The sequence below is a fragment of the Mus musculus genome, chromosome 13, assembly GCF_000001635.26.
Source record: "Mus musculus strain C57BL/6J chromosome 13, GRCm38.p6 C57BL/6J".
Lineage (NCBI taxonomy): Eukaryota > Metazoa > Chordata > Mammalia > Rodentia > Muridae > Mus > Mus musculus.
In genome coordinates, this window is record NC_000079.6 from 34,301,495 (window position 1) to 34,327,520 (window position 26,026).

At 44.1% G+C, this 26,026-nt stretch overlaps 1 protein-coding gene across 4 annotated transcripts in view; it reads right to left on the reverse strand.

Moving 5' to 3' along the window:
- Positions 1-26,026, reverse strand: part of Slc22a23 (solute carrier family 22, member 23) — a 166,118-nt gene that overhangs the window by 122,337 nt on the left and 17,755 nt on the right. For 2 of the 4 annotated variants that reach the window (NM_001033167.3, NM_001382849.1), the window contains exon 2: positions 3,664-3,767. The exons of the other annotated variants lie outside the window; for them this stretch is intronic. In NM_001033167.3, coding sequence (NP_001028339.1) covers positions 3,664-3,767 — 104 coding nt within the window. The remainder of the gene's footprint in view (positions 1-3,663; positions 3,768-26,026) is intronic. 4 annotated transcript variants of the gene reach the window in all.

Genomic DNA, 26,026 nt, shown 5'->3' on the forward strand with positions numbered 1-26,026 from the left:
TGACACCCATGTCGGGATTGTGAACTGTAAGATGATTAATTTGTGTTGAAGCCACCAAGCATGTCATAGTTAGTGACAGCAGTCACAAGGAACTGATACTGAGTCTCCAAACAGAAATCCCATTTGAATAAAGTGACTGGAGAGATTTAAATTCAGGGATCGTTTATAAAAGAGGAGGCAAGCTGGCAGAGAACCTACAGGACAATACCGACTTTGAAGTTTCTATCAGCAGAGATGGGGGAGGGGACAGGTAATCATGCTCCTGTGGGAGAGAGAGGCATTGTGTAGGCAGGTGCCTCTTTCAGCACTGCAGAGGCGAGTGCCTGAAATGTCCCCTCCCCCCTGCAAATCTTCAGCTTGTATCCCCCCAGCTATACTTTCATCCAGCCTATTATTGCTGTCATAAACACAGGCAATCCTTCAACAGAGCCCTGTCCTGAGATCTCACACATAGCTGAACATGTTCTCTAAAATGTTTTATTATTGAAGAATTTATATGTGTTTGTATGTGAGAGCGTGTGTGTACATGGGGTAGGTGTGAGCAGTGTATGTGGTTTTTAGAGGTGAGAGGAGAATGTCAAATATCCTGCTCTGTTATTCTCCACCATATTCCCTTGGAACAAGGTCTCTCACTGTCTTAGTCAGGGTTTCTATTGCTGTGATGAAACACCATGACCCAAGAAACTTGGGTCGGGAAGGGTTTATCCAGTGAATGCTTCCTTGTCACAGTTCATCATGGAAGGAAGTCAGGATAGGAACTCAAGCAGGGTAAGGACCTGGAGAGAGGCGCTGATGCAGAGGCCATGGAGGGTTGCTGCTTACTGGCTGGCTCCTCATAACTTGTCCAGCCTCCTTTCTTATAGGACCCAGGGCCACCAGCCTAGGGATGGCACCACCCACAGTGGGCCGGGCCCTTCCCCATCAATCACTTACTAAAAAATGCCTTGCAAGCCCACCTACAGCCTGATCTTCTAGAGACATTTTCTCAGTTGAGGCTCCCCCTCTCAGACTCCAGCTTGTGTCGAGTTGACATAAATCCAGTCAGGTCACTCACTTAACATGGGAACAGGCCAGCAGCTAGCAAGCCTCCCATATCCTCCTGCCTGTGTCTCAATAGCTCTGGGATTAGGTGCATGTGGCCATGCCCAGCCTTTTACACAGGTGCTGGGGATTCAAACTCAGATCCTCGTGTTTACGGAGCAAGTGCTCTTACCCACTGACCCATCCCTGCAACTCCAAAACTCTCCAAGAAAAGCAGCCTATTGCTTAAATGCCTATACATGGTAGCTGCAATTTTAGAAAGCGTAACCTATGCCTCTATCAGCTTCCTCATGCAGCCCTGAAATTGACCCTGTGAGATACAGAGTTCCTTTAAATGGGGTGATTTTTCTTTTAAGGTAAGGCTTAAGCAGAGAGTAAAATATGCCCCCTCACCCCCAACGTAGGAAAGATGTGAAAAACGCAAATGGAAGGCTACACAAACTCTCCCAAAGCTATGCTCAAGCATTTGTGATGACTCCCTAGGGCACCCTTGCCTGTTTGCTCAATCCTCAGAAAGCCACTGCAGAGAACTGGGTTTGTGCCCTCAGACTCTGGTCACACTGAGCAAGACCCAAACTCTTTAGTGTTTTGTCCCCAGACTCAGGCCTAGAGTATGATCAGTGAGGCTGCTGGGTACACATGTGCAAGAAAAAGCAGACACAGCTTACACCTCCATGGATCAATTCTTTGATAAGGTTCCGAATTTTCTGTTATAGTAAATCACTTGCAGGATCAGGAGCATGATCAAGTCAGCATTTCTCAGAAAGGAGGGCCATGGGTCATACTGGTATACATGTCTAATTTCTGTCAGTGATGTTCACTGGGAAGCAGTGCCCGTCAGGTTAGTAGAGTTTGTGCTGAAAAGCTAGCAACCCAAGCATCTGGTTAAACAAAACCTTATTTTCCCCATCTTTATTCCCAACCTCAAGAACTAGATAGACAGCTCCTAGCACAGGCCTACAGAGACCACTGACATTTTCATTGCTGAACACAAGGAACGTGTCCATAGGAAGCCCTGGAAATGGTGAATTAGCAGATTCCGGGCTCGCAGGAAATCACACTGTATGCTCACTCAAATAGACACCAGTTTGAGGAAGGAAATTTCCACTCCTTAAAGTGGTCGGAGGACTCTCTGCAACCATTCTCACTGCCCTAGCTAGCTTTCTCAGCTAACCAGAATATAGAAGGCACCAGGAAAACAAACAAACACACACACACACACACACACACACACACACACACACACACACACACACACGAGTTTATCCCTTGGCATTCCTGACATTCCTATGTCAACAGGCCCAAGACTTGATGATTCACACACACACACACACACACACACACACACACACACACACAGATTCTTATAAAAAGAGTGGGATAGGAAACAGCCACCCTACATCTTTCTTTGTCCTTAAGCAGCCTAGTCCCCGACATTATCCAACTGTCTCCCCTCTTGGACCCAGCACCATAGTGTCCTTGTGACCATACAATGCTTTAAATAAAAGTACTATGGTAGGCTGTCAGAGAAGCAGTTCTGGGCCATGTGTACGGTCCTAGTTACAGCTTATAGCTGAGTGGACTTGAAAATTGACATATTTCTGGGCTCTAGTCTTTCAGCAATAACCAATGATCATAACAGCATCTATGTGCAGGTGTATTGTGAGGATCTGTTACTTTAACGCATGGGAATATCTGATACTTCCTGGTACACAGTGATCAGTAAGCAATTGGCTCCTTTAAAAAAAATTTCTATTTATTCATATGCCTATAAGTGCTTTGCCTGCACCCTTGTCTGTGGGTCCTCTGGACATGCAGCAAGTACTCTTAACCACTGAGCCATGTCTCTAGCCCTTAAGCAGTGGGTTCTCATGATGCCGTTGGCATTATTATTGCTAACTCAGCTTCTGTCTCCTCCTGGTCCTCATTCTCATTTCCTCCTAATCAATCACACACTTTGCTGTGGAAATCCACCTTACCCACCTAGAAACACATTCTACGTCACTGCTGACTGCTAGCCTTCCCTTTCCACAATGCCTACCCATTCATTACCATTAGGTTCTTTGAACTCCTCAGTGTTGGCATCCCAGAGGCAGCTCTTGGCTAAGCCAGTGCTAATCCAGACTGGCATGCATCAGATGAAGGGTCTCCAACTTCCTTCACCTTCTTTTTTTTCTTGGTTTTAGAGTCAGGGTTTCAATATGTTGCTCAGGCTGCCTCAAGCAATCCTCTGCCTCCATCCCCGGTAGCAGAGAGTACAGGCACATGCCACTTCACCCCGCTCACCATTTTTAAATGTATTTTGTGCATCCACCCACTTGGTGCCCCACTGTGCATCTCCATGCTCAAGCTCCTCCCAACTAAACATAAATGATCATAGTTAAATGGGGCTGCAGGCTAGTCTTGAATGCATTTAAATACTCCTTCCCACCGATATGTCATGGATGTGCACTGGTCAGTTCCTTTTGGACTGCATTCTCCAAGTGTCAGCTTCTCTTCTGGCATCAGTGGCAAATAGAGCAAAGGCACAGTGACCCGGAGCTAACCCTGACCACTCCTCCTTAGCTAGCAAAGGTGTGCTGTGACTGCCAAAGTCCATGTGTCAGGAGTGTTGGTACTCACCAGTCAGCAATGCATCCAGTTATTAGGTAGCCAAAGATTAATCCAACCAGTAAGGAGAACTTAGCGATATGGACTTTCCAGGTATTATCACACACAAGATCCCACTAGAGAGGGGCAAACAGAAGATAAATCAGAGAGACGCATACACAGAACTAGTTGCACTCAATGACAAGGACAATACGATAACCTACAAGGGTCTTGGCACTGTCATTTGGAGACATATCACATGTGCCACGAAGAATATCATCGTGGGCTGCTGAAAATCCAATGGGAACTTGTCCACAAAAGGCAATGTGGTTCTTTAATCTAAACAGATTATCTATGTCTGCAAGAAGCAATGCATGAAGTCTAGGGCATGTGTGCACCTTCTTTCCCAACCACCACAGGAAACTGAGGCAGAGGAGAATGGCCAAAGAGACAGGTGACATCCCGTGACCAGAGCCCTTCACATTTGACAGAGTGGCCAGAATCCAGGTGATGAGAAGGCTTAGGCAAATTTCTTATGGGGTACTTACTATAACAACACGAAGAAATGAAAGGCAAGATTTGCATTTCCAGCCCATTATACCCTCTAAACTCTAGTCTGGGGTGGGGGACAAAAGGAGTTAATAATAAATGCTGGAGTCTGAGCTTTATATATTCTCTCTCTTGTAAATTGTGTTTACACAAATTACACAGCTAACTATACTGCCGGAGTCTTAGACTTAATCCATTTTGTGCAGTTAAGTTTCACTATTTAATAGAAAAAAAAATGAAAATGATTCTCGGGGCTGGAGGGATAGTTGGCTTAGTCCATAATGTCCTTGTCATATAAATGTTGAGGACTTGAGTTTCCATCTCCACAACTGACATAAAGCTGGATATGGTAATGTTGCCTATAATCTCAGAGCACCTACAGGGAAATGGGAGATGGCAACAATGGGATCCCTGGAGGTTTGTGAGCCAGCTAGACTGGCATACACAGTGGTGAGCTACAAAAGACTATCTCAAACAAGAGAGAGCTGGCACCTGTGGCTAACCGCTGACCTTCACATGTGTTACAGCATGTATGTTTACCCACTCACAGACACGCATTCATGCACACATATCATTCACATGCACACACAAAGGAAGAGAGAGAAAAAGATAGAGAGAGGAATGAAGGGAGTGAGGAAGGGAGGGAGAGAGAAGGAGAGAGAGGGAGAGATCTTTAATTATTATCTTTCCTACTTGCCAAAATGGAAAAGGTCTGAGGCATACACACACACACACACACACACACACACACACAGAGTTTACCTCTAGGTCAGTGAGGTATGACTAGATGGTGCAATGCACACTGTCCCATCTGCCCTTGCTGTTTTGCTTTGCTATCCAACCTCAGAGGCAGAGAAGCCCTTCTGGCTGATGCTACAGCTTGGAGCTTTTGACCCCAGGTTAAAGGAGTACAAGGGTGGTGGGGTACTGATCCCAGCTCCAGATATGCCCTACCAAGGGGAAGTTTAGAAACATGTAGAACAAAACATGTGTAGAACAAAAAAGCATGCTAGCAGCAGCCAGCAAGGGTGAGGGTTAGGGGTGGAAAGTATGGGGCCGAAACTGGATCTAGATGCTGTCCTCTGAGGTGTCTCTAGCTTTGAGCCTCTGCCTATAGGGAACCTAGAAGGAAATGCTAAGAATTCTGGTACCCTTACTCCCCTCCCCCGAGGTCTGACCACTTTCAAGAGCATAGGGGAGACCAAGAATGACAACTACAGGTCATGGCTTCAGGGGGATTTGGAGGATCATCTGTATCAGCAACTGCCAAGGAAAGAACCCAGCCTAGACAGAGAAGGAAGGGGCCACCTGTCACTGCTCTGACTTCTGCCCAGGACTCCATGGGATACTGCTCCCCCATGCTCCATGGCAGGATCCAGACTTAAAGAGATAACTTACGCCTTCATCTACTGAGCTGGTTCCAGACAGTCTGTATCAAAACTTCGGAAGGAAGGCAAGAAGATCAAGCACAAGCCACACAAAGGCCAAGAAGGACAGTTTGGGGCTTGCTGTCTAGATGTATTCATGAGTCTGGGAGGAGAGCTATTTGCTGCTTGGAATGCCGCTTCAGAGGCAGGAATTCCTTAAAGGAGGTCTCAAAATGCTACAGAACTACGGGGAGCTCCATCGCTCGGGAATGAGCAGGAAGCATAGATTTGGGAAACTCCATTCCCGATGCTCTGAGTGAAAACTCCTGCAGGAAGGCTCAGAAGTGGGGGGCTGACAAGCTGTCCAGGTGAGCCTGAGCCACGTGGACTGACTGTCATGCATCTGAGAACCTCCATAAGATCCCACCCCGCCTTCTCAAGCCACAGTGGAGCCAACCCATGAGCTTCACCACCCCAGGCTTCAATCGCCTCCTAAGAACCGGAAGAAGTTAACTAACATTCCGCAGGAAACACAGACATCACCACTCACTACACCTTTGTCCACTTGTAAGGGAAATGTATAGCTCCAAGACAGCTAAAGTAGTTTCTAGGAGACAGCCTGGGAAGCCAACATGCACTGATGTTTCTAGAAGCAACATTGGATAATAAATACCTTTCTAAGGCCAGAAGGGCAGACTTGCTCTTAAAACACATTACAGCTTTGTCATAGGAATATGTGTGCTTTGTTTTCCCAGGTACATGTAAACATTCTGAAAGAGGCAGCACCTTACTGGCTCATCCCCCATCTACACTGCACCTGTGTAGACATCAGCCTGGCATACTTTTGGCAAGCACTAAGCTGGCCTGACCAGGTTGCTGCCTGGGAGATGCACACCAGCTGCCTTCTCTTTCATTAACCCTACTTTTTATACTCTTTCCACATCTCTACCAAGACTCCCCATTGACGAGTTTACTCAAGGTTAAATGATGCAAAAGAGCACATTACACTTATATTAGATGGCCGGGAGACAGGAGACTTTAATAAAAACATCCAGGGAAGTGGAGAAAAATAGCCTGCAATTTTGCCAACTCAGTCACCTGAGCAATTACTACACCCAGCCCAGGGCAGCCAGACCCAATTTAGTTGCCACCTAATAAGTTGTTCAGTAGTCACCTCAAAGTGACCCCTATCAATTAACAATGGCAGAGTGGAAACTTATTAGAATATGGAGGGAGCCTGAACTCCCTGTCGGCATGCTGGCGATAGGAGAGGAAGCCTGGTTGGCATTAATGAGCTCAGCCTCTGTGGGGAATCACCCACCCTGGGGTGCTTGACCAGAGAATCCAGGGCAAGGCAGCCACCTGTACCCTACAGCTTCCTCCACTGGATACAGATCTTGAGTTAACAAGTGCTGTGCCTAGGAGCACCCAGCAAGCTTAGCAAGATAAGGGTTACTCATGCTGGGATCCACCTACACCAACACCCTCGCCATCCTGGAGGCGCATTCCACTGAGCTTTAGGGGTGCGGTGGAGGTGGGGGAGTTGGAGTGGGAATGAGGGAACTCTACAATGTTGGCTCCCATGTTTAACTTCTCCCAAAAAAAAAAAAAAAAAAAAAAAGAAGTCCTGGGCCCATGAAGTGTGCCCTCACACATTGTTATCTTGTAAAGAATCCACCAAAGAATTTCAGAAGTATGAGGAAGCTTCGCCATTCCCAGGCTCTCAAATTTGTTCTCATTGCTATAGATAAGATTATGCCGATTAGTTAGACAGGAAGTTAAACCGAGTCTTTAGGGTTTAAACATTCCATCAAAAATAAAAAATAAAAAAATTAAAATCTGACTGGAGCAATGTTGTAAAAAAATCTAAGACCAGGACTTAGTGATCTGGATTATCTCTCTTTCACCAATCAATCATCAATACTAGCAGAACATGGGAAACCTTTCCAATATACAACCTGAATGTCTACCCATGTTAACTACAGCTACAGCCATCCTAATTTCTAGGGGTGAGGGAGATGCTCACTGGACACAGCCGGAACCTCCTCCTGATATATATTCCTACAATGTGTGCTGCAGGCTAAAAACACTACTTCTGGACCTTACAGAGGTTTCAGATCTGATTTAGGGTCTGCTAATCAGGGGCACACAACAAATAACTCTCCCTGCCATCTAGTTCTGATCTCTGCACTGACTTGACTTGAAATAGAACAAGTTGTTGGAGTGGTTCAGGGGGGAATTCTGTCCTGCTTAACAGATCTGGGTGGGAATCTAATCTCTGATGGTGGCTTTACGAAGAGTGTGAGTCTGGAGCCAGTAGCTGGGATAGTGACTTCCTAATTTCTAGACTTCCAACTGAAATACTGGGCAGGTTGGGTATAAAATCCTGTGCTGAGAATCTTTCTGGAGCCCCAGCCTGGAGCTGTTCTAGAAAATTAAGAGGCATTGGTGCCCTGCATTTAACCACTGTCTCCTGCAATACCTACAGCAGAGACTGATATTTGCAAATTGAGCCCCTTCTTTGATTGAAAGTCCTTGAAAAAAAAAGAGTCCCCAAGGAAGATGTGGGTGAAACCCCCATTCTTCAGCAGCGATACAGCCTGGCATTAACTCTACCTCCTGGAAATCCATTCCCTAGTGAACAGTGGGAATGACCCTCTAATGAACACCCCATCAGCATGGGTCATAAAAGCTTCAAGCCACAGTTCATTCCTCCATCCCTCTATTGCTTTCTCTGCTACCAACCTCATTTCAGAAGCATCCTGCAATACCACAGGGGCCTCAGGCCTCAGACTTAAGGACAAGACAAACGATTTCACACATCTCATTCTATATGTTAGCTAAGTGTTCTATTAAAAAATTAATTGAAAAACTTAAGAGACAGAGGAAACATGGTAGATCGCTTTTGTACCTTTAGGTTTTACAGATAGACTATAAGAAATGGAAGTTGTATCATTTTAAGGCAATTATCAAATTTCTTGACTTTTTAGAGTGCAGAATTGTCATAAGGAAACTAATTGCATTTCTAAAGAAGGAGGAAAAATGGGACGTAGAGAAAACAATTTCAGTAATATGGAATTCCCTAATAAAATTTATGAGGAATCTCTGTAAAGCTGGAAGAAGATAAGTCACTTATCTGATTGTGGAGATCAAGTATCTGTGTTAACAACTAATGGGAGAAAATTACCTAAAGAAATGAGAGGATGGGGCTGGAGAGATGACTCAGTGGGTACAGGCACTGTCTGCTCTTGCAGAGGACTTGGGTTCAGTTCCCAGCACCAACATAGAAACCCATAACAGTCTGTAAATTCTATTTCAGAGGATTCATTGCCTCTTCTAACCTCTATAGGCACCAGTCATGTGGTACACACACACACACACACACACACACACACACACACGCGCGCGCATATTCATACATACATGCAGACTAACACTCATACACTTAAAATAAAAATACACAAACCTCTTTTTCAAAGACGAATAGGTGTTCTTAGCTTGTTACTACATTACTAACTTTAGTTAAAATTTCTATACACCAAAAATATCATCAAATAAAATTATAGATACCTACATTTATAAAACTATATCTACAGGTCTCATATTTATTATCAGTTATTTCCTCTTGTTTTATTTTCTTAACATACAGACTAATGTGTATGAACACCCAGATAATTTACAAAATATAGAATATAAATGAGTTAGAAAATACCCAGGAAATATTTGATTCTGTTAGTGAAGATCTAATATATATATATACATATGTATATATGTATATATATGTGTGTATATATATATATATATTTATTTATTACTTTATACTTTCTAAGGATGAAAGAGAGACACAGAGGTGCAGATCTGTTCCAGGCGTGGCTGCATGAATCCCTTTTCTGGAAGAAGTTTGACAATTAATATAGCTCATTACTTTAAGTATTACTTTGGCCCAGCAAACCTCACTTTTTCCCCAAGGAAATTTTCAGAGATGCCCACAGAGTGTCCCTATGCAGTGACATCACCAGTTGTAACATATAAGACATGAGTTCCTGAGAAAAGGTCACAGGAACCATGTAGTCACTGAAAATTCTGCTTTCAAAAACTTATGACTAGCAAAAACTTTCATTATGGATTACAGTGTCACCATGCAAAGTCTGGGGACAAAAGCTGGTGTCCACAGGGAAAAGGAGGCATTCCAAAACTTCAGGCTCAGAATAGGGACAGGAGATGGCAGGCAGGGGTTGGGGGTGGGGAGTGGGGGTGGGGCTCCTGCCAAGCCTGACTGCCTGAACCTGATTCCCAGAGCTCACAGCATGGAAAGAGGATTGACTCTCCAAATGCCTGCTGTTGCTCTTGCACTGACATCACACACACACACACACACACACACACACACACACACTTTTTTTTTTTTTTAAGTTGTGAGACTACGATGGAAACTGAGTTATTTCCCAGTTCATACTATTCTTGTAGTTCCTAAACTTATCACAATTAACTGTCAACTATAATGCGGCAATAAAGCTCATGTGTGTGTGTGTGTGTGTGTGTGTGTGTGTGTGAGAGAGAGAGAGAGAGAGAGAGAGAGAGAATATATATTTTCCTTTCACCTTTTAGGGGATATAAATTTTCATGCAATTTAAAAAAATCAGAGCCTGGGGATATGTTGGTAGAATGCTTGCCTAGCATGCACAAAGTTCTAGGCTCTCTCCCCTCATAGCAGAAAACTCAGTGTGGTGGGGCGTGTCTGTCATTTCAGGCGAAGTCAGCAGAAACAGAAGTTCAGGGTCATCTTCATTTACACATGGAGTTTAAGAGCAGCCCAGGATACATGAGGTCAACCAGTAGATGAGCAAATAATATGTTTAGAAGAGTTTGTTGTTGTTGTTGTTTTGTTTTGTTTGGGTTGTTTGTTTGATTTTGGGTTTTTTTGTTTTTGTTTTTGTTTTTTTGAGACAGAGTTTCTCTGTATAGCCCTGGCTGCCCTGGAACTCATTCTGTAGACCAGGCTGGCCTTGAACTCAGAAATCCAACTGCCTCTGTCTCTCAAGTGCTGGGATTAAAGGTGTGCGCCACCACTGTCCAGATAGAAGAATTTTTTTTTAAAACAGTGTTGTGTAAGGTGGAATATGCCTGAAGTCTCAGCTACCCAATGACTGAAGGATGGTTATTGTGAACCTAAGAGTTTAAGGCTAGCCTGGGGTAACTCATCACACCGGTGATTTCAAAGCAAACAAATATTACAAAAAGAAGCTTTGCAGCAGGGCATGGTGGTGTCTGCCTTTAATCCCTATATGTGGGAGGCATAGCAAATTAATCTTTGTGAGTTCTAGGTCAGCCAGGGCAACAAGTAAGACCTTGGCTCAAGATGTGTGGGTAGGGAGCTGGGAAGACACCTCAGATGTTAAGAGCACTGGCTGCTGTTGTAGAGGACTCAGGTTCAATTCCCAACACCCACATGGCAGTTACAATAATCTGTAATCTCTAGTTCCAGGGGCTCTCTTATCCTCTTCTGGCCTCCACATGCACCACACAGATACAAGGTACACAAAGATACATTCAAGCACAACGCTCAAACACAGACAATAAATTATTATTATTATTATTTTGTAAAAGAAGCAGCTTGCAATAAATTTCATAGCCTGAAGTCAAGCCATGAAGTTTACTTTTGTGGGTTTTGCTTTTTGTTTTTTAAATGAATGTAAGTTGCCCCTAAGATCTCTTAGGGTGGAGTTCCTCACGTAAGCTAGTTGCCATCCCCAGACCACTGGGTTTTGCCAGCCACTGTATCAGCTGCCTGCTGCATGCCTGAGCACAGTCATTTGAGATAGAAGGAAATATTTCAGGGCAATGCTACAAAGAAGACAAAATGGCTTCAAATTCCATCATTTACATAAAACAAAATCCCCAACTGGGTTGCAGGAATCTAGAGAAATATGGGGTCATTGCTTTTTCTCTCCAAAATAGGATTTTGTAGCCTCCCAGGAATCAGTGTGTTATATACTATGGGTGTGCTTTATGCTGCTTTTAAGCCAGAAACAATAGGAATTGTAAGAACATACCCACATATACATATGTGCACACAATAGAAGCACACATACACATGCAAAGATTAGTCACATACGGACAAAAGAGTCTCCACAAGCCAGACGGTAGGAGTGTGTGAGCTACAATTAGCTTCTCCACACACAGGCAGCCAAGGCCACCATTTTTAGTATTTCTATTCTAGCAGTATATGGAGGCTTTTTTTTTTTTTCTTAAAAGACATCAAGATTCAAGATCTACTGCCTCATTTGAAAAACCTCAAACTCTCTCTGCATTCTCGCTTCTGAGCTCATGCTCCAGTTTCAGGAGGCCTGTTGTCAACAGTAGCCAACACAAGTGCCAATTAGAGTTGGCGTGATTGTGAGCTTCCTTAAATGACATCATCAACATCCTTGCCAGGTACTCTGGGGAATTTTTTTTTTCCTTTAAAGTTTTGTCTCTGGTTTTTGTTAATTGCTATTACAATTGCTCTTCATCTCTATTTCCCCCTTTAACCTACTGCAAACAAGACAAGACAAAATTAAACAAACAAACATTAAAAACCTAACTAGAGCTTGTTGGAAGAAACTGTAGAAAAATGAATTGCAAGCTTGTGTGGGCTAAAGTGAGAATGAACCCTTCTAGAAACTCTACACTCCTGTTTTTGCTTGCTTGTTTGTTTGTTTGTATTGTTGTTATTGTGTTTTTTTGTTGTTTTTTGCAGGAAACCCATACCAAAGCCACAGTATTAAAGCTACTTAGGGTTCTTAAACATTCCATGGCCCCATTTTTACAGCTCACGGTGTGATTTTTCAGTTCATCCAACCCCTGACAGTGCTTCATCTCCTTCCCTAAACAGCATTCTTGGGGCTGGCTTCCCTGCTTTTACAGTAGCGCTCTGGTGCAGAAGGGCAAACTATGATGCTCCATTGACCGAAGCTGGGGCTTCTTCCATTTTTTACCAAACTGGAACATTTTTCACAGGGCTAGAGATGGAGAGCTGTGTTCCAGCAAGGTTTACAGGGAAACAGCATTATCATCACCTGGCTGCCCTCTCAAATCAGCTGATGTGGGACTGGAAACAGCGATACAAGGAGTCACTCCTTTCCTTGTCTTTAAGGAAGCACTACGTGGTAGCCCTAAGCAGAGTTCTATATTGTGAAAGAGTCTTATTCTCTTGATAGAATCCTCTAAGTCATTTGGGGGAAGTTCAACCGATACCCACAAGGCAGCAGGAACTGCTAATAAGCAATATCTTCTAGTAACCAAAATTGGAGAAATCTTGCCCTGATCTGTAATTGTGTATTTCATTAACCACCATCACCTGTAAGAAAGGAAAGGAATTAAGAGTCAATGGTATAAAGAGACTTGAGAATGAGGGAAGGGAAGAACTCAACTCCACAAAGCTTTGAGTGTCAAGACACCCTCCATATCTCAGCAAAACCAAGAGATACACACTAATTTATCCCAAGTAACAAACACTGCCACTTGAGAAACTCCAACGTGTGTTCTGAATAGCTCAGAGGGCCTCTCCTAGTGTGACACAGTAATGCACAAACCTGGTCTGCCACACCAATATTTAAGCACACCCACTCATTCAGGAAAAGAGCCAAGTGTGAGAAATTTCTGACTGAGATCAGAAAACCCTCAGATTGGTCAGTCATGCTGAGGACTCAAGGAGAAGGCCTGGCGAAACACAGCCCCCTGAAGAGTTCTCTCTATAGCCCACTCACCACATCTCCTGTCTCAAGCCTGAATTCAGCTCCTGTTAGGACTGAGACATGCCCTGGACCTCACCAGCTCCCGAAAGCCTCAGGACCCTTCATGGAACTGCTCTCCTGTGTACCACTCCACTCTGTCCACCCCTGACATGTCTGGCTCAGCATCTACTTGAAAGAATAAGACACCTCTCCCCACCAGGGGCTAGGGCATGGCTCAGTGGCAGAATGCTTTCCAGTGTGCTAGACTCTGGGTTCCCTTCTCAGCACCATAAAATGACCCCTCCGATCAAAACCTAGGCTCACAAAATTCGGTCACAATATGCTAGACCTTCCTCACTACTTATAAAATTTTTTGTCAGTGAGTTGATGGCACTCTTGCAAGCAGAAGAGTAAGAGAAAGAGGTATGGATTGCAAATGCAGAAATGAATACGGTTCCACATTCCCATCAGGGCAATCATCTCAGTTGAATGTCTCCCTCCCAGGCTAGATCAAGACCCCTTCTCTGTGCCCCTAGAACATTCTGCATTCATGATAAAGACCCAGATGATCAAATTATACTATAATTGCCTGTTTACAAGTCCTTTCACTAGCTCAGGGGCTGGAAAACTATAGCCTATGGGTACAATACACTTCTGCACTTATTTTTGTAAATAGTTTTGTTAGCAGACAAGCCACTTTTCACCTATATGTTAACTTATGCCTACATATGTGTTACAGTAGCAGTTTGCCACTGTAAAGCTGACAGATCCTCTCTATGGCCACAATTTAAAAAAAAAGTTCACTCTTTGATCTTTATCAAACCACCATCAAAACTCAAGTTTGGATGTTTTTGTGGCTGTTTCTGGAAACTCTTAACTAAGGAAGATCCACCCAGAATGTGGGTGGTACCATCCCATGTGTCCATAGGGTCCTGGACTGGAAAATAATAATAATAATAATAATAATAATAATAATAATAATAATAAAAAACAGAGACTGTGAGCTTAGCATCATATGCATCTCTTTTTCTCTCTACTTCCTAACTGTGGATGCTGTGTGACCATTCACCTTATGCTCCTGCCTGGGCAGACCACAGCCTCAAACATAAGGATCAATAAATCCTTCCTCCCTTACGTTGCTTCTTGTCAATATTTTGTCACAGCAAGTAGAAAAGTAACTAATGCCAAAATGCCTTTTCCTTTTTGAGACTGGGTTTCCACACGTGGCCCACACAGACCTCTAACTCGAGCCTTGTCACAGTCTTCTGTATTACAGACGTGAGGTACCATTTTGTCTTATTTCTCTACGCTTGCTAATTAAGCTGAGGTCTTGGAATGAGGAGGAAGGAGGGGCACTGCCCTGGAGGACTCCTGCTCCCAGAAGTCAGAAGGCTCCTCACGCGTGCCGTGTTTGCTGAAGAAACTCCTTTGTTTCTTCAAGATTTCTTCAAACATATTTTATTTAAATAATATATGATAGTATGCAAAATTGATGCCAGAACGTAGTTTTGAAATGTTGTACTCAGTCGTTTACTATCGGTAGCATTCCCCCAGGGAAAGACATTATTGTCTTATTATTAAAATTGATAAGAGAGATAGGTGCATGGAATTTTTATTTTCAAAAATAAAGAATTCCTCTTTAAAAGACAAATGTATTTCATAAATTAAGCACACTTCTTAGGCACTCTGTCAGCTGCTTTGACCAGGTTGTCCCTCACTCATCCTGGCAGACCTGTTTCACAGGCACTGCCATCCATGGGGGTCGAGAACGGTGCCTGAATGGGACCATCGGGAACATAGCAGGGACTTATGGTGACAACACAGATTTTTGAGTCTGATGGTCAGGCATCTCTAGTCCAGTTCTGCCTTATGACAGCTGTGTGAAGGTCAAGGAATCGACCCTTGTGCAAGCCCTGTTTCAACATCCTTGGTGTGGGAGGCACAGACCTTAACAATACACAGTTGCTGTGCAGGTCTAGAGCAATGCTGGAGGCAGGGCCAGGGCAGTGGCTGGCACATACTGATGCTTTCTGTTGCCTCATCAGCCTGCTGAGCTTCCCAAAAGGTTTTAATTCATTCATTTACACCGAGCTGGTCTGATGATGGGGCTGCTTCACGATTCTACAGCAAGTCTGCACTGCCAGCATTGGGCAGAAGGGAGGTGAGGTGAGGTTAGAAAAGGCATGTGAGGCCCAACTGTGCTCTTAGCTGCAGTGTCCCATGGCAGTCTTCACCTTTTCATGATGCCCTTCACGTTGACCTTCCCAAAAGTATCCTAGGAATTGTCACCCAGCTCTCCTTAACACTTCCTGCAATCAGCCCTTAAATACACCATCTCTCTGACCTTGAGAAAAGAGGGCCAAGATGGCTCTCCAAAGCTCACGTTAGACTCCAGTGGGTGCTGAGTTTCGCTCCTTGAATGATTAATCTCCTATAAACGCTCTGAAGATTTGGCAGTGTGACAGCCAAAGGTGACCAAGCAGTCTGGCTCCTCCTGATCTGGTCTGGGTTCAGCTCGGGCTCAACCCTTCAGACACAGCCCTTGGGTCCAGAGAGGCAAAGGTGTGGCTGTACTCCATGTAGACACTGGTGAGAAAGGGGCCCTGGCCATGTGGGTGCCTCTGGTATCTCTGGGGACAAGAGGACTAAGAAATGGTTGTCCAAGATGTCTTCTCAAATCAAAGCAGAAAGCACCTGCAAGTGATGGCGGGAAGCCTTCCCGAAGGATGCTGCCAGCTGCCAGTGATTAGCTTTCTGGGACCAGATGGATGGGCACAGGCTGGGGAAACAGTACGCTTAAGTACTTTGGCAGAGAGTTCCTCGTAAGCTAAGGTTGTTGTAAAGTTGCCCACTTGTGGCCTTCACCATAATCTTGCAACCTTGACTCTTGGTAGGCTTCAGCCCCTTCTGCCTACCTCAGATTTTTTTTGTTTTAAAGATTTATTTATTTATTATATGTTAAGTAAACTGTAGCTTCAGACACACCAGAAGAGGGCATCAGATCTCATTACGAATGGTTGTGAGCCACCATGTGCTTGCTGAGATTTGAACTCAGGACTTTTTGAAGAGCTGTTGGTGCTCTTAACTGCTGAGCCATCTCTCCAGCCCCCGTCTCAGGTTTTGAAGTCTGTAATAGGCCTGGAATCAGTAGCTCCAAAGGGTTCTCCTGTTGGCACTGGGACTGGCATTCCAGTGACATGCTGGAGATACCTGTGATATGGTTTTTGTAGCATGGCTGAACTTAACAAATCAAGGCACTTGAGTTCCTTCACAGCCCTTCCGAAGTGAGGTTCTCTGGGACCCTGATTAGTTAACAGAGTGCAGCACTGCCAAAGCATGGCAGGGGACAATCAAGCTGACCCATGCAGCAATCCTCCAAATCAAATCAGAATCAAAAGACAAGATGAACTGATACACCAAATGATTCATGGGACTGATAAAAAAAATGGCTCAGTAAAAGTGTAAAAGTAAGACCCACTGTAAGAACTTGTGGATCTGATTTCAATCTAAAGAACCTAAGTAAAGGTAAAAGGACTACTGGTCTACCTCTGCAGGTGCGCGTGCACACATGCACACATTCACACACTGTGCACATACATCATCCTCTCTCTCTCTCTCTCTTACAAACACACACACGCACATAATAATAATAATAGTAGTAGTACTAGCAGCCACAGTAGTAGTAGTAATAATTTTCAAAGTGAATGGTCCATGAAAGGAACCCTTTTTACTCATAGTCACTGCTGCATTAGCAGATGACATGTTTGCTGGAGGCATCAATCCTCAGAGGGCATCAGTAGGTGGTCACCTAAGGAAAGGAATCAGGCTAGGCATGGAGTTCATATGTAAGACCCTGGATTCACTCCCCAGCAGCAGCAGCAGCAGCAGCAGCAGCAGGAGAGAGAGAGAGAGAGAGAGAGAGAGAGAGAGAGAAAGAGAAAGAGAAAGAGAGAGAGAGAGAATTAACTGCTAATTTTTTTTAAAAAATGTTCAGTTAAAGAAAGTTAAGCTAGCTTTCGGTTGCAGTAGCTGTCTTCCAGTAACTCGGCAAAATGACCAACACAAAGGGAAAGAGGAGGGGCACTCACTCTATGTTCTCTAGTCACATGTTCATCTGGCCACATGCATGTGAATCTACAAGAAGGTTGATATTGTAGACATCAAGGGAACAGGCACTGTTCGTAAAGGAATGCCCCATAACCGTTACCACAGCAAAGTTGATAGAATCTCCAGTGTCACGCAGCAGGCCATGGGCATCGTTGTAAACAGGCAAGTTAAGGGCAAGACTCTGGCCAAGAGGATCATTGCATGGACTGAGCACGTCAAGCACTCGAAGAACAGACAGCTTCCTGAAGTGGGTGAAGGAGAACGATCAGAAGAAAAGGGAAGAGAGGGTCACCTGGGTGCAGCTGAAGCGCCAGCCTGCGCCACCCAGAGAAGCACACTTTGTGAGGACTAACGGAGCCTGAGCTGCTGAAGCTGACTCAATACAAACCCATGGCCTAACGTACAAATGAGAAATAAAGTGAGAAAAATAAAAAGAAAAGAAAGAAAGACAGTTAAGCTGGTGTCTCCTTTGCAGGGCTTTCTCAGCACCTCTGAAATATCAACATAAATCCTAGAAGGGGATTCGTGCTCTGTGGGACACATTTTCCAAACTGACTTGGAAACTCTCTTCCCTGCACACACTTTTGATGGCAGACGGTTGGACTACAGAGCACAGGAGTTCCTTAGGTGTATGCTCTGCTTTCCTTCCATGACCCAATGCTGTCTATGCACAGAATGCAAGTTATAACACATGGACATGCTGCCTGAAAGGCTGGGGTGCCACAATCTTGTTGTCCCTGACATCATCTGAGAGGAAAGAAGCAGGGTTTGTGTGTGCAGAAGCGTGCTCATACTAAGCGACTTTGTGCCTTCCCTCAGAGAAAATACAAATGGCATTTCTGTCTTCTTGGGAGGTCATCGGTACTAACTGGTTAGGACATGGGCAAATATTAAATACCCATAGGATGTGACCTGCAAAAGGTCAGCCACAGTGGAAAGCAATCAACTGTGAAAAGTCTACCTTCTGAAAAAGTCTAACAGCATGGAAGGCACGTGTACCCCTCTGACAGGACATCCATTTAGCTAGCCATGGTTCAATGGTGACTCCATGCTGTGTGGACAATTTCTTACATGACCTTAGCCTCTCCAAACTCATCTTGCTACCTACAAAACAAAGCAGTGCTTGCTACCTGCTTGTATGTCTGGAGTGCTGCTGGTCTTAATAGCAAAAGTGCCCATTCTTGAGATCATGGGTAAAGTGTGCTGTACACATGAGATCTGATTTCATTCATCCTGAAAAGGGAAGGAGAACCTGATGCAGCACAAGAGACCATGAATACACTCTGCATGTAGGAAAGCCAGGGCTAAATAGAGACACAGGAAGTTGAAGGGTGCAGAAGGTTCAATTGGAGAGATGAAAGGCCCTGGGGGTAGAGAGTGGCAATTTCTACATAATGTGAACAAACTACACAATTTTAAAACAGCTAAGATGGAAAACAAAAGTTTCATTATCTATATCAAATACAGATGCACAGTACTCTAAAAACCCAAGTCAAGGCTTCTGCAGACAGCCCTGTAGCAGGCCCTGCCCTCAAGCCTGTATCCAGTCTTGTTTGCTACCTTCCTGAGAAACATTTGAGATCTAGCCCACGTAACACAGCATCTTCTGTCACTGGCAGGCCACCAGAAAGTCATTTGCTGTCTGCAAGGGTCCTTTTCCCCCATGGATGACATAATAGAAGTGCCCTGCCCAACAGTAGAAAGAGTACGCAACCTATCCCACTTGCATGATTACCCTCTCCGCCCAGCCTCTCACAACACCCAAGACAGGCTATCCCAGATCTCAGGCTCTGTCCTCACGTAGGCAGCTCTTTTCCCTCTGCTTTATTGCCCAGTGCCAGAGTCCAGGTGCCTCTGTCAGGAGTCATCAGCACATGCAAGGGTTAAGAAATGGCAGGCAGGCAAGATAAGGCTGGGAAGGAGGAGAGCCACATGTGAGATGGACACTGAGCCCGAAAGAATGGGGACTCAGGGGCAGAGCATGTGCTTAGCATGTACAAGACCTTAGGCTTATTTCTCATCACTAAAAGACTTCCAACTTACTTTGGGCTTTTGATAGATACTGTTAACTGTTTAATTATCTAGCAGTTGGCGTGGTGGCATATGCCTTTAATTATAGCATTTGGGAAACAGAAGCAGGAAGATCTCTGTGAGTTCAAGGCCAGCCTACTCTACATGTCCTATCCCAGCCAGGACTGTACAATGAGTCCTATCTAAAAAACCAAAAACATAACAAAACAACAATAACAACAACAAAAGACCTAATCAAGGATATTAGCCCAAGGACCAGCCTTTCAGAATATGCCACCTATGAGTGGGCATGAGGCTTATAAGCTATTGATTGCCCAGTCTCTGATGAACAGGTTTGAGACAAGAGAAATACAGAAAGCAATAGGCTCAGTTCTACATACCAACCACCCCTTTACTTGATTAGCTAAGGTCAGTGGCCCCAGTGTTTTAGATTTGAAAATGAGCCTAGAAAGGAAATTCTAAAGTAGAAGAGATTTAAGGAGATCTAGGAAGCATCCTAAGTTGAGATGTCAAATAGTCTGAGGAGAAATTGAGTCAGAGGAAGAAGGTCCTGAAGTGAGGGTGCAGAATGGCCTGGTATGTCTAGGACAAAGGGGTCATTTGTTAGAGTTGATCTCAATTAATGTGTCCTGGCCCATCAACCATCCTGCTTTAAGTTTGAAAGTTAACTTTCTAGCAAGGGCTAGAAAGATGGATCAGTTACTTGCTTCTCTTGTAGAACTTTGTAGAGGTTCTAGCAACCATGACAGGCCTGTAACTCCAGGTCCAAGGGATCCAATGCCCTCTTCTGATCTCCAAGGTCAGCTAACCTTACATGCACATACCTTAGTAACTCACATAAATAAACATAATTAAAAATAAAATATATTTTTAAGGTTAACTGAAGGGAAACTGGAACAACTAACTATGTAAGTTATTATTCAGACTGAGTTTCCTCATCTGAAATTTTTGGGACCAGAGAGTCCCCAAGTTTGGGATTTTGTTTTTGTTTCCTACATTTTGAAATATGTACATTCATGTATTGGAAGAGACTCAGTGCTAAGCACCAAGTTCACTTATGTCTAATAGACACTGTGCATGAAAGACTTGAAGGGAATACTGTGTAACATTTTTTTCCAATTTTATGCATGAAACTGAGTTTAATGGTCTAGAATTTTCTATTTGTCCCATCACGTTGACATTCAAAAAGTTTCAGGTCTTTGAACATTGTGTACTTAAATTTATGGACTTTGTATGTTTGAATTATTGATTTTCAACCTGAAGCAAGTTTATATTATATAATATTATATTATATAGCATGATTATATGAAGAGGCTTACTGTAAAGTCCCTACAGAAAGGACTGGGGTTAGAGGTCAGTCAAACACACACTCTGCAGAAGGGCTCCTTCCACATCCATCACTGCAGAGACTCTCAGGAAACCTCATGAACAGTGCCTTTTCTGCTCTGGAGAGTAGCTTCCAGTCTTGAGCAATGAATGTGCTGTGGCTGCTTAGTGAGAAGTCGGTAGCCCAGGTGTGAACTCAGCCCTTCTGCACTGGGCTCAGGGTTCCTTGTCTACCTCTGCCCCAGGCATCAGTGGGTACACACCTGCTTCTCTCTCTCTACTGTGTCAGCAAAGACGACTCTAATTACTGTAACTTAGAAACAAGGTTGTCTGCAACTCAACCCCCAGCACGTGTTCAACATGCTCAAGGTCCTTGGCGTAAATCACATCACAAAAAGAAGACAAAGTAAACCATCATATTTTGCTCCTTTGGTAGATGCTGCTATTGTTGGAAATACCCCAATCAAGGATTCCACCCTTTGAGATGAAGACCAAATTCCTGGCCCCGATCTTCCAAATACCCTCACTTCCATGTAGTTAGCAGGCATGCTCTTTGGCCACCTTGGACCTAAGGAAGGCAGAACTTGCAGTAGGTCATTTATCTGTCTTTTCTCTTAAGCACCATCATTCCAATAGTCACTAGGCTGAGGAGAGCATCACTTAGAGTATTTGGAGATTCCACCTCTAAATGGTTATCTTATTGGAAGAGCAACCTCAGTTCCTTAACCTGCTTTATTAGGAGCACAGCCCCAGTAAGGGTGACATGCTCACACAAGCACAAAGGAACATAACACTCAGACTGACTCACAAATGAACATCCCGCAAAACAGTCTAGATTCTCGTATATTCCAGCCAAATGGGATGCCCACCTAGCCTCACTGCTCTCTTCAAGGAATATTGGGGTAGGAGGTGAAGTGAGAAGGCAGCTAGCTTCTCTTACTGACGCATGACCACCCAGGGAGTACTTCCTTGGTCCCTCTTGAACTTAGTAAAGGGATTCCTGCAGGGCAGGTTTTATTAGCAAACAAGTCTAGCCCCTTGTTCACTAGAATTGCCCTACAAAAAGGACTCTGTCTCTAGCCCTTTGCATTTTATACAGGGCTACCTGAGAGAAGGCATGAATAGTATCAGTGCTGTCTGGGGGTTTGCCTAAGGGTTTTTCAGCCCCCAGGTGTTTGCCCTTACAGGGTAATTTTTACAGAGCAAAGGATGAAGAGGCTATGAGGAGGAGGGATGCCTGTCTCACATGCCACTGACACAGGATGAAACTCAACCCAATTAGCTAATAAGTCATCCTGAGGTCACATAGAGCAGCTGCCTGGCAGCATCATTTCTAGATGTGGCTTTTCCCCACCCGCAGAACATCAGGTCTCGGGGCCTCTCCCTTAGCCTTGGGATCACAAGTGTCAGGGCCAAGGACCCTTGCCTCTTGGGAGTGACACCCCCCTCCCCCACAGCTCCTTCTCATCATCTCAGTGTCCTCTGAAGAGCCAAAGAAGGAAGTTTGCCTGGCTCATAAACAAGTCATGGTATTACATAGCTGGCCTGATTCTGCCAATCAACGTGTACCTATTAGAACTGAAGAATAAGAGGACTAATAGACATGAGGAGTACAAAGACAAATCGGATGAGGATTCCAACATTCAGAGAAGTCTATGGGGCTGAACAACCAAATGCACAGAAGCATGTGAGAAGAAATGCACAGGACAGAAGACACGTGTAGCAGGGTGGACAAGTCTACATCAGTTTCATACTCTTGGTTAAGCAATGTTAAAACAAAACAACAGATAAAAGAACATGGCCTTTCAGGAAACTAGAAGGGGGCTTGTGAGCTGGGAAACAGGGGATTTAAAGGCAGGGGTATATAGAGTATAGGTGATATGACAGTCAAAGCGGGAATGATCAGTTTGAGTAGAGGTGACAGTAGAGACAAGAAGACAGGCAAAGGGGGTGGGGCGAGAGTCAACCACAACTCAGGGTATATGGAAACTCCATAAGAAAGCCTGCTCTACAAGCGCATCAAAAAATAATAATAAAATCTTGTTTGAAAGGAGATACCCTGTATGGATGGATTAAAAACTCTTCCCAGAAGTCACAGGTTATCAAGTGAGAAATCCACAAGTGTATCTATGAGTTGTTGGTAAGGGAGGTCCCTACTGCTGAAGACACCCTATACTATAGTTACAAGGTATAGAGAAATCAAACTGGAACTGAGCTAGAAAGCTTCCTTCCTGTTAGCCACCTTTCATAGTACCAGAAGGTGTCATACAGGCTCCTAGGTAGAAAAATTGCCAATAACATTACTCAATTGTGAACTCTGTGAGTTACAATACCAACCTGCCAGGTAGAATGTACCCATTGATAAAATAGAGGCATGACGGTACAAAGGTAATAACACTTTTCCAATTGGATTTCAAGCCTGTTCCACAGGTATGGTAAGCCCGTTCAAGAGTCTCTGGCTGGGGAAATCGCAGGCCTTAACTTAGTAGGGAAGCTATTGTTGTTTTTCATGATGGATATGTTGTGACTATCAAATTACCTTCTAAATATTTATGTTTGGGCCTGTAGGTTAATGTTACTGTCAACTCTGGTAAGAGAAGCTTCACTTGGCAGTGAGCAGCAACTACTGCCGTGACTCTTAACTAGTCAGGGTGCTGAGAATGAGTGACTTGCAGCCCTAAACATTACCAGCCCCCAGGACTCGGGGAACAGCACAGGAGAGGGGGCAGAAAGAAGTCGAGAGCTGGAAGAAGGGGTGGAGTGCTCTGGAACTCTGACTTCTGGGCTTGATGTAATGCCTGCACTCACGAGCTCACAGCAGCTATAATTACCAGAACAAATTTGAGTGTGGCAGTGTGACATTCCCTGATGGAGTAGGGAAAGGCTCCCAAGATCCCACTACTATCTGAGGATCTATAGGCATTCAACAGTTGCTTGAAGAGAGAAGCGGTGTTTTCTTCGGTGCTGTGCAACTGGTAAGTTGCCCACTCTCTTGTAAATAACCCCTGACCCATGTTCATGTAAGCAATCCTAATAAAATTAATTGGCTCACCAAAAGCAAACAGACAAACAAACAAAGATGCAAAAAGCACAGAAATAGAAAAGGGACAAGGGAATTGAGGGGCGGTGTTGGGAAGAAAAATGGGATCAACAGGGATCAGGGGAGACAAGATATGGTAGTGGTGAGTGAATATGATCAAAATACATTTTAAATAAAAATGACAATGTCATAATAAAAACCATTTTTACACATCACTAATATGTGCAGATAAAATGTAAAATAAACATACTTTTAAAGATCCAAGGAGTGTGTATGTAAATGTGTGTGTACATGTGTTTGTGTACATATGTGTGTATGTACATGTGTGTGTGTGTGTGTGTGTAGATGAGAAGAAGATGTACTACTGCTTGTGCTGAAGAAAGGTGAGTCTCCTGGACAAGTTCCAGGGCCTCCAGTGGGAAACTGAAACAGCAAACAGGGCAAACAGGGCTAAGCTTTATTTATACATTTTCTACATAGACATGCCTAGGGCAAAGTTTAATTTGTAAACTAGGTATAATGAGACATTAGTAACAATTTGGGATAAAATAGAACTGTAACAATATGTTACAATAGAAGTTATCTAAAACCGTTTTAAGTTGCCTTTCCACCAAAATGCAAGCTTTTATCCTGTCATTGTTCTGAGTAATAGCTTAATACCTGCTAACACTGTATTTATCTTGTATGAAACACAGTAACTAAACTAGAGATGATTTGAATTGTACAAGAAAGTTCTGGGCAAACACTGCCATTTTACAGAAGGGACTTGAGCATCTTTGGACTCTGCTATGCTCAGGAGTCCTAGAAGTGGTGTTCAGCAAATACTGAGGAGTGGTCATATCATTCAGCAGCAAACAGAAACAATTAGTAATACATGTAGTGATATGGGACCACTCTCAAACGTGATAGTAGTACCAAGACTACAGCCTACCTAACCCCCTGGAGGAGGCAAGATGAAGCAGTGATTGAAATGAATTGAAAGCAGTAGTTGCTGAAGGAGAAGGCTGGCTGGAGGTGGGAATGAAAACTCAATTAACTACATGAGCATCCTCATTGTCATCCTTTTGTCCCAAGCTCCCCTCTACCCAGGCTGTCCTTCACCTGCCCCAGCTCCACCCACCAGCTACCTCAATCTCCAAGGCAGTTGTCTTTCTTTTGTCAGCAGCTGCTGCTAGCACAGTGCTATATCCATTTATAGCTGCTCAGTAAAGATCTGAGTAGCATGGGCCATTCTGGATCTTGTGTGGTCTTCCAAAATCGCATATGTTTTAAGTTGGGACAGTTAGCTATTATGTTTGCTAAATAAGCTCAAAGAGATCAAGAAAGAAAGATTGCTATGTACTACCACCTTACTGCAGTTAAGGGGACAATGCCTTTGGGGACTTTAAAACCGTATTTAGTGTGATAAATTACAGGTCTTTAAAGTCTCTGCTAACTCTCTGCCTTAGCTTGGAAAAGGGTCCCTCAAAGATCCATGTGTTGAAGACCTGGCTCAGTTCTGTGGTGCTGCTAAGAGGTGCCTTAAAGGGGATATAAGGACCCCAGCTCCTTCCTTCTTTTCTTCTGGCCTTGCTTCCATGCCTCACGAGGAGAGCATCTTCCTCTATCACACACTCCAGCATGATGTACTGCCCAGAAGCAAGGGGCTGACCAAGGAAGGAGACCTCCAACAGGACGAGTCAAAACACATGTGTGTCTTCTTCAGTTGATTGGCTCAGGGCTTCTGACTCACTAATGGAAGGCTGATGGACACACCTTGGCCTGTTAAGTGTGATTCATTTTCAGCTTTCCCCCAAACTGCTTTTGAAAACAGGATTCATCACCAGAGCTAGAGTCCTGCCTTCTTCACCACCCCTCCCTTGACCACTTATCTAAGATTCTGCTTAAGAGGAACTGGAGTTATAAATAGAGCAAGAAGGCAAGTGAGAAATCAGTTGCATAGATAAGAATCTTGTTGGACTTCTCAGAAAAATTATTAAAAGTAAGTCTTTGATAAAAATGAAGCAATAACTTAAACATTACATAATATGGATCACTGAGTGAAGGCTCACCATGCAGTAAGGCTGCAGAGACCACCAAACCGTAGACTGACTCTACAAAATCACATCCCTTTTTGTGTATCATCTGCTTCCACTGGGTCCACCTAGTTGAGGAACCATTCTGGTGGCTGACAGCAAGACTGATGTCCCACGCCAGTACATGGCCAGCCTCACTGTCCACTGGCTGGCTTGACTAGCAACGTCAAGAATGCCAAGCACACC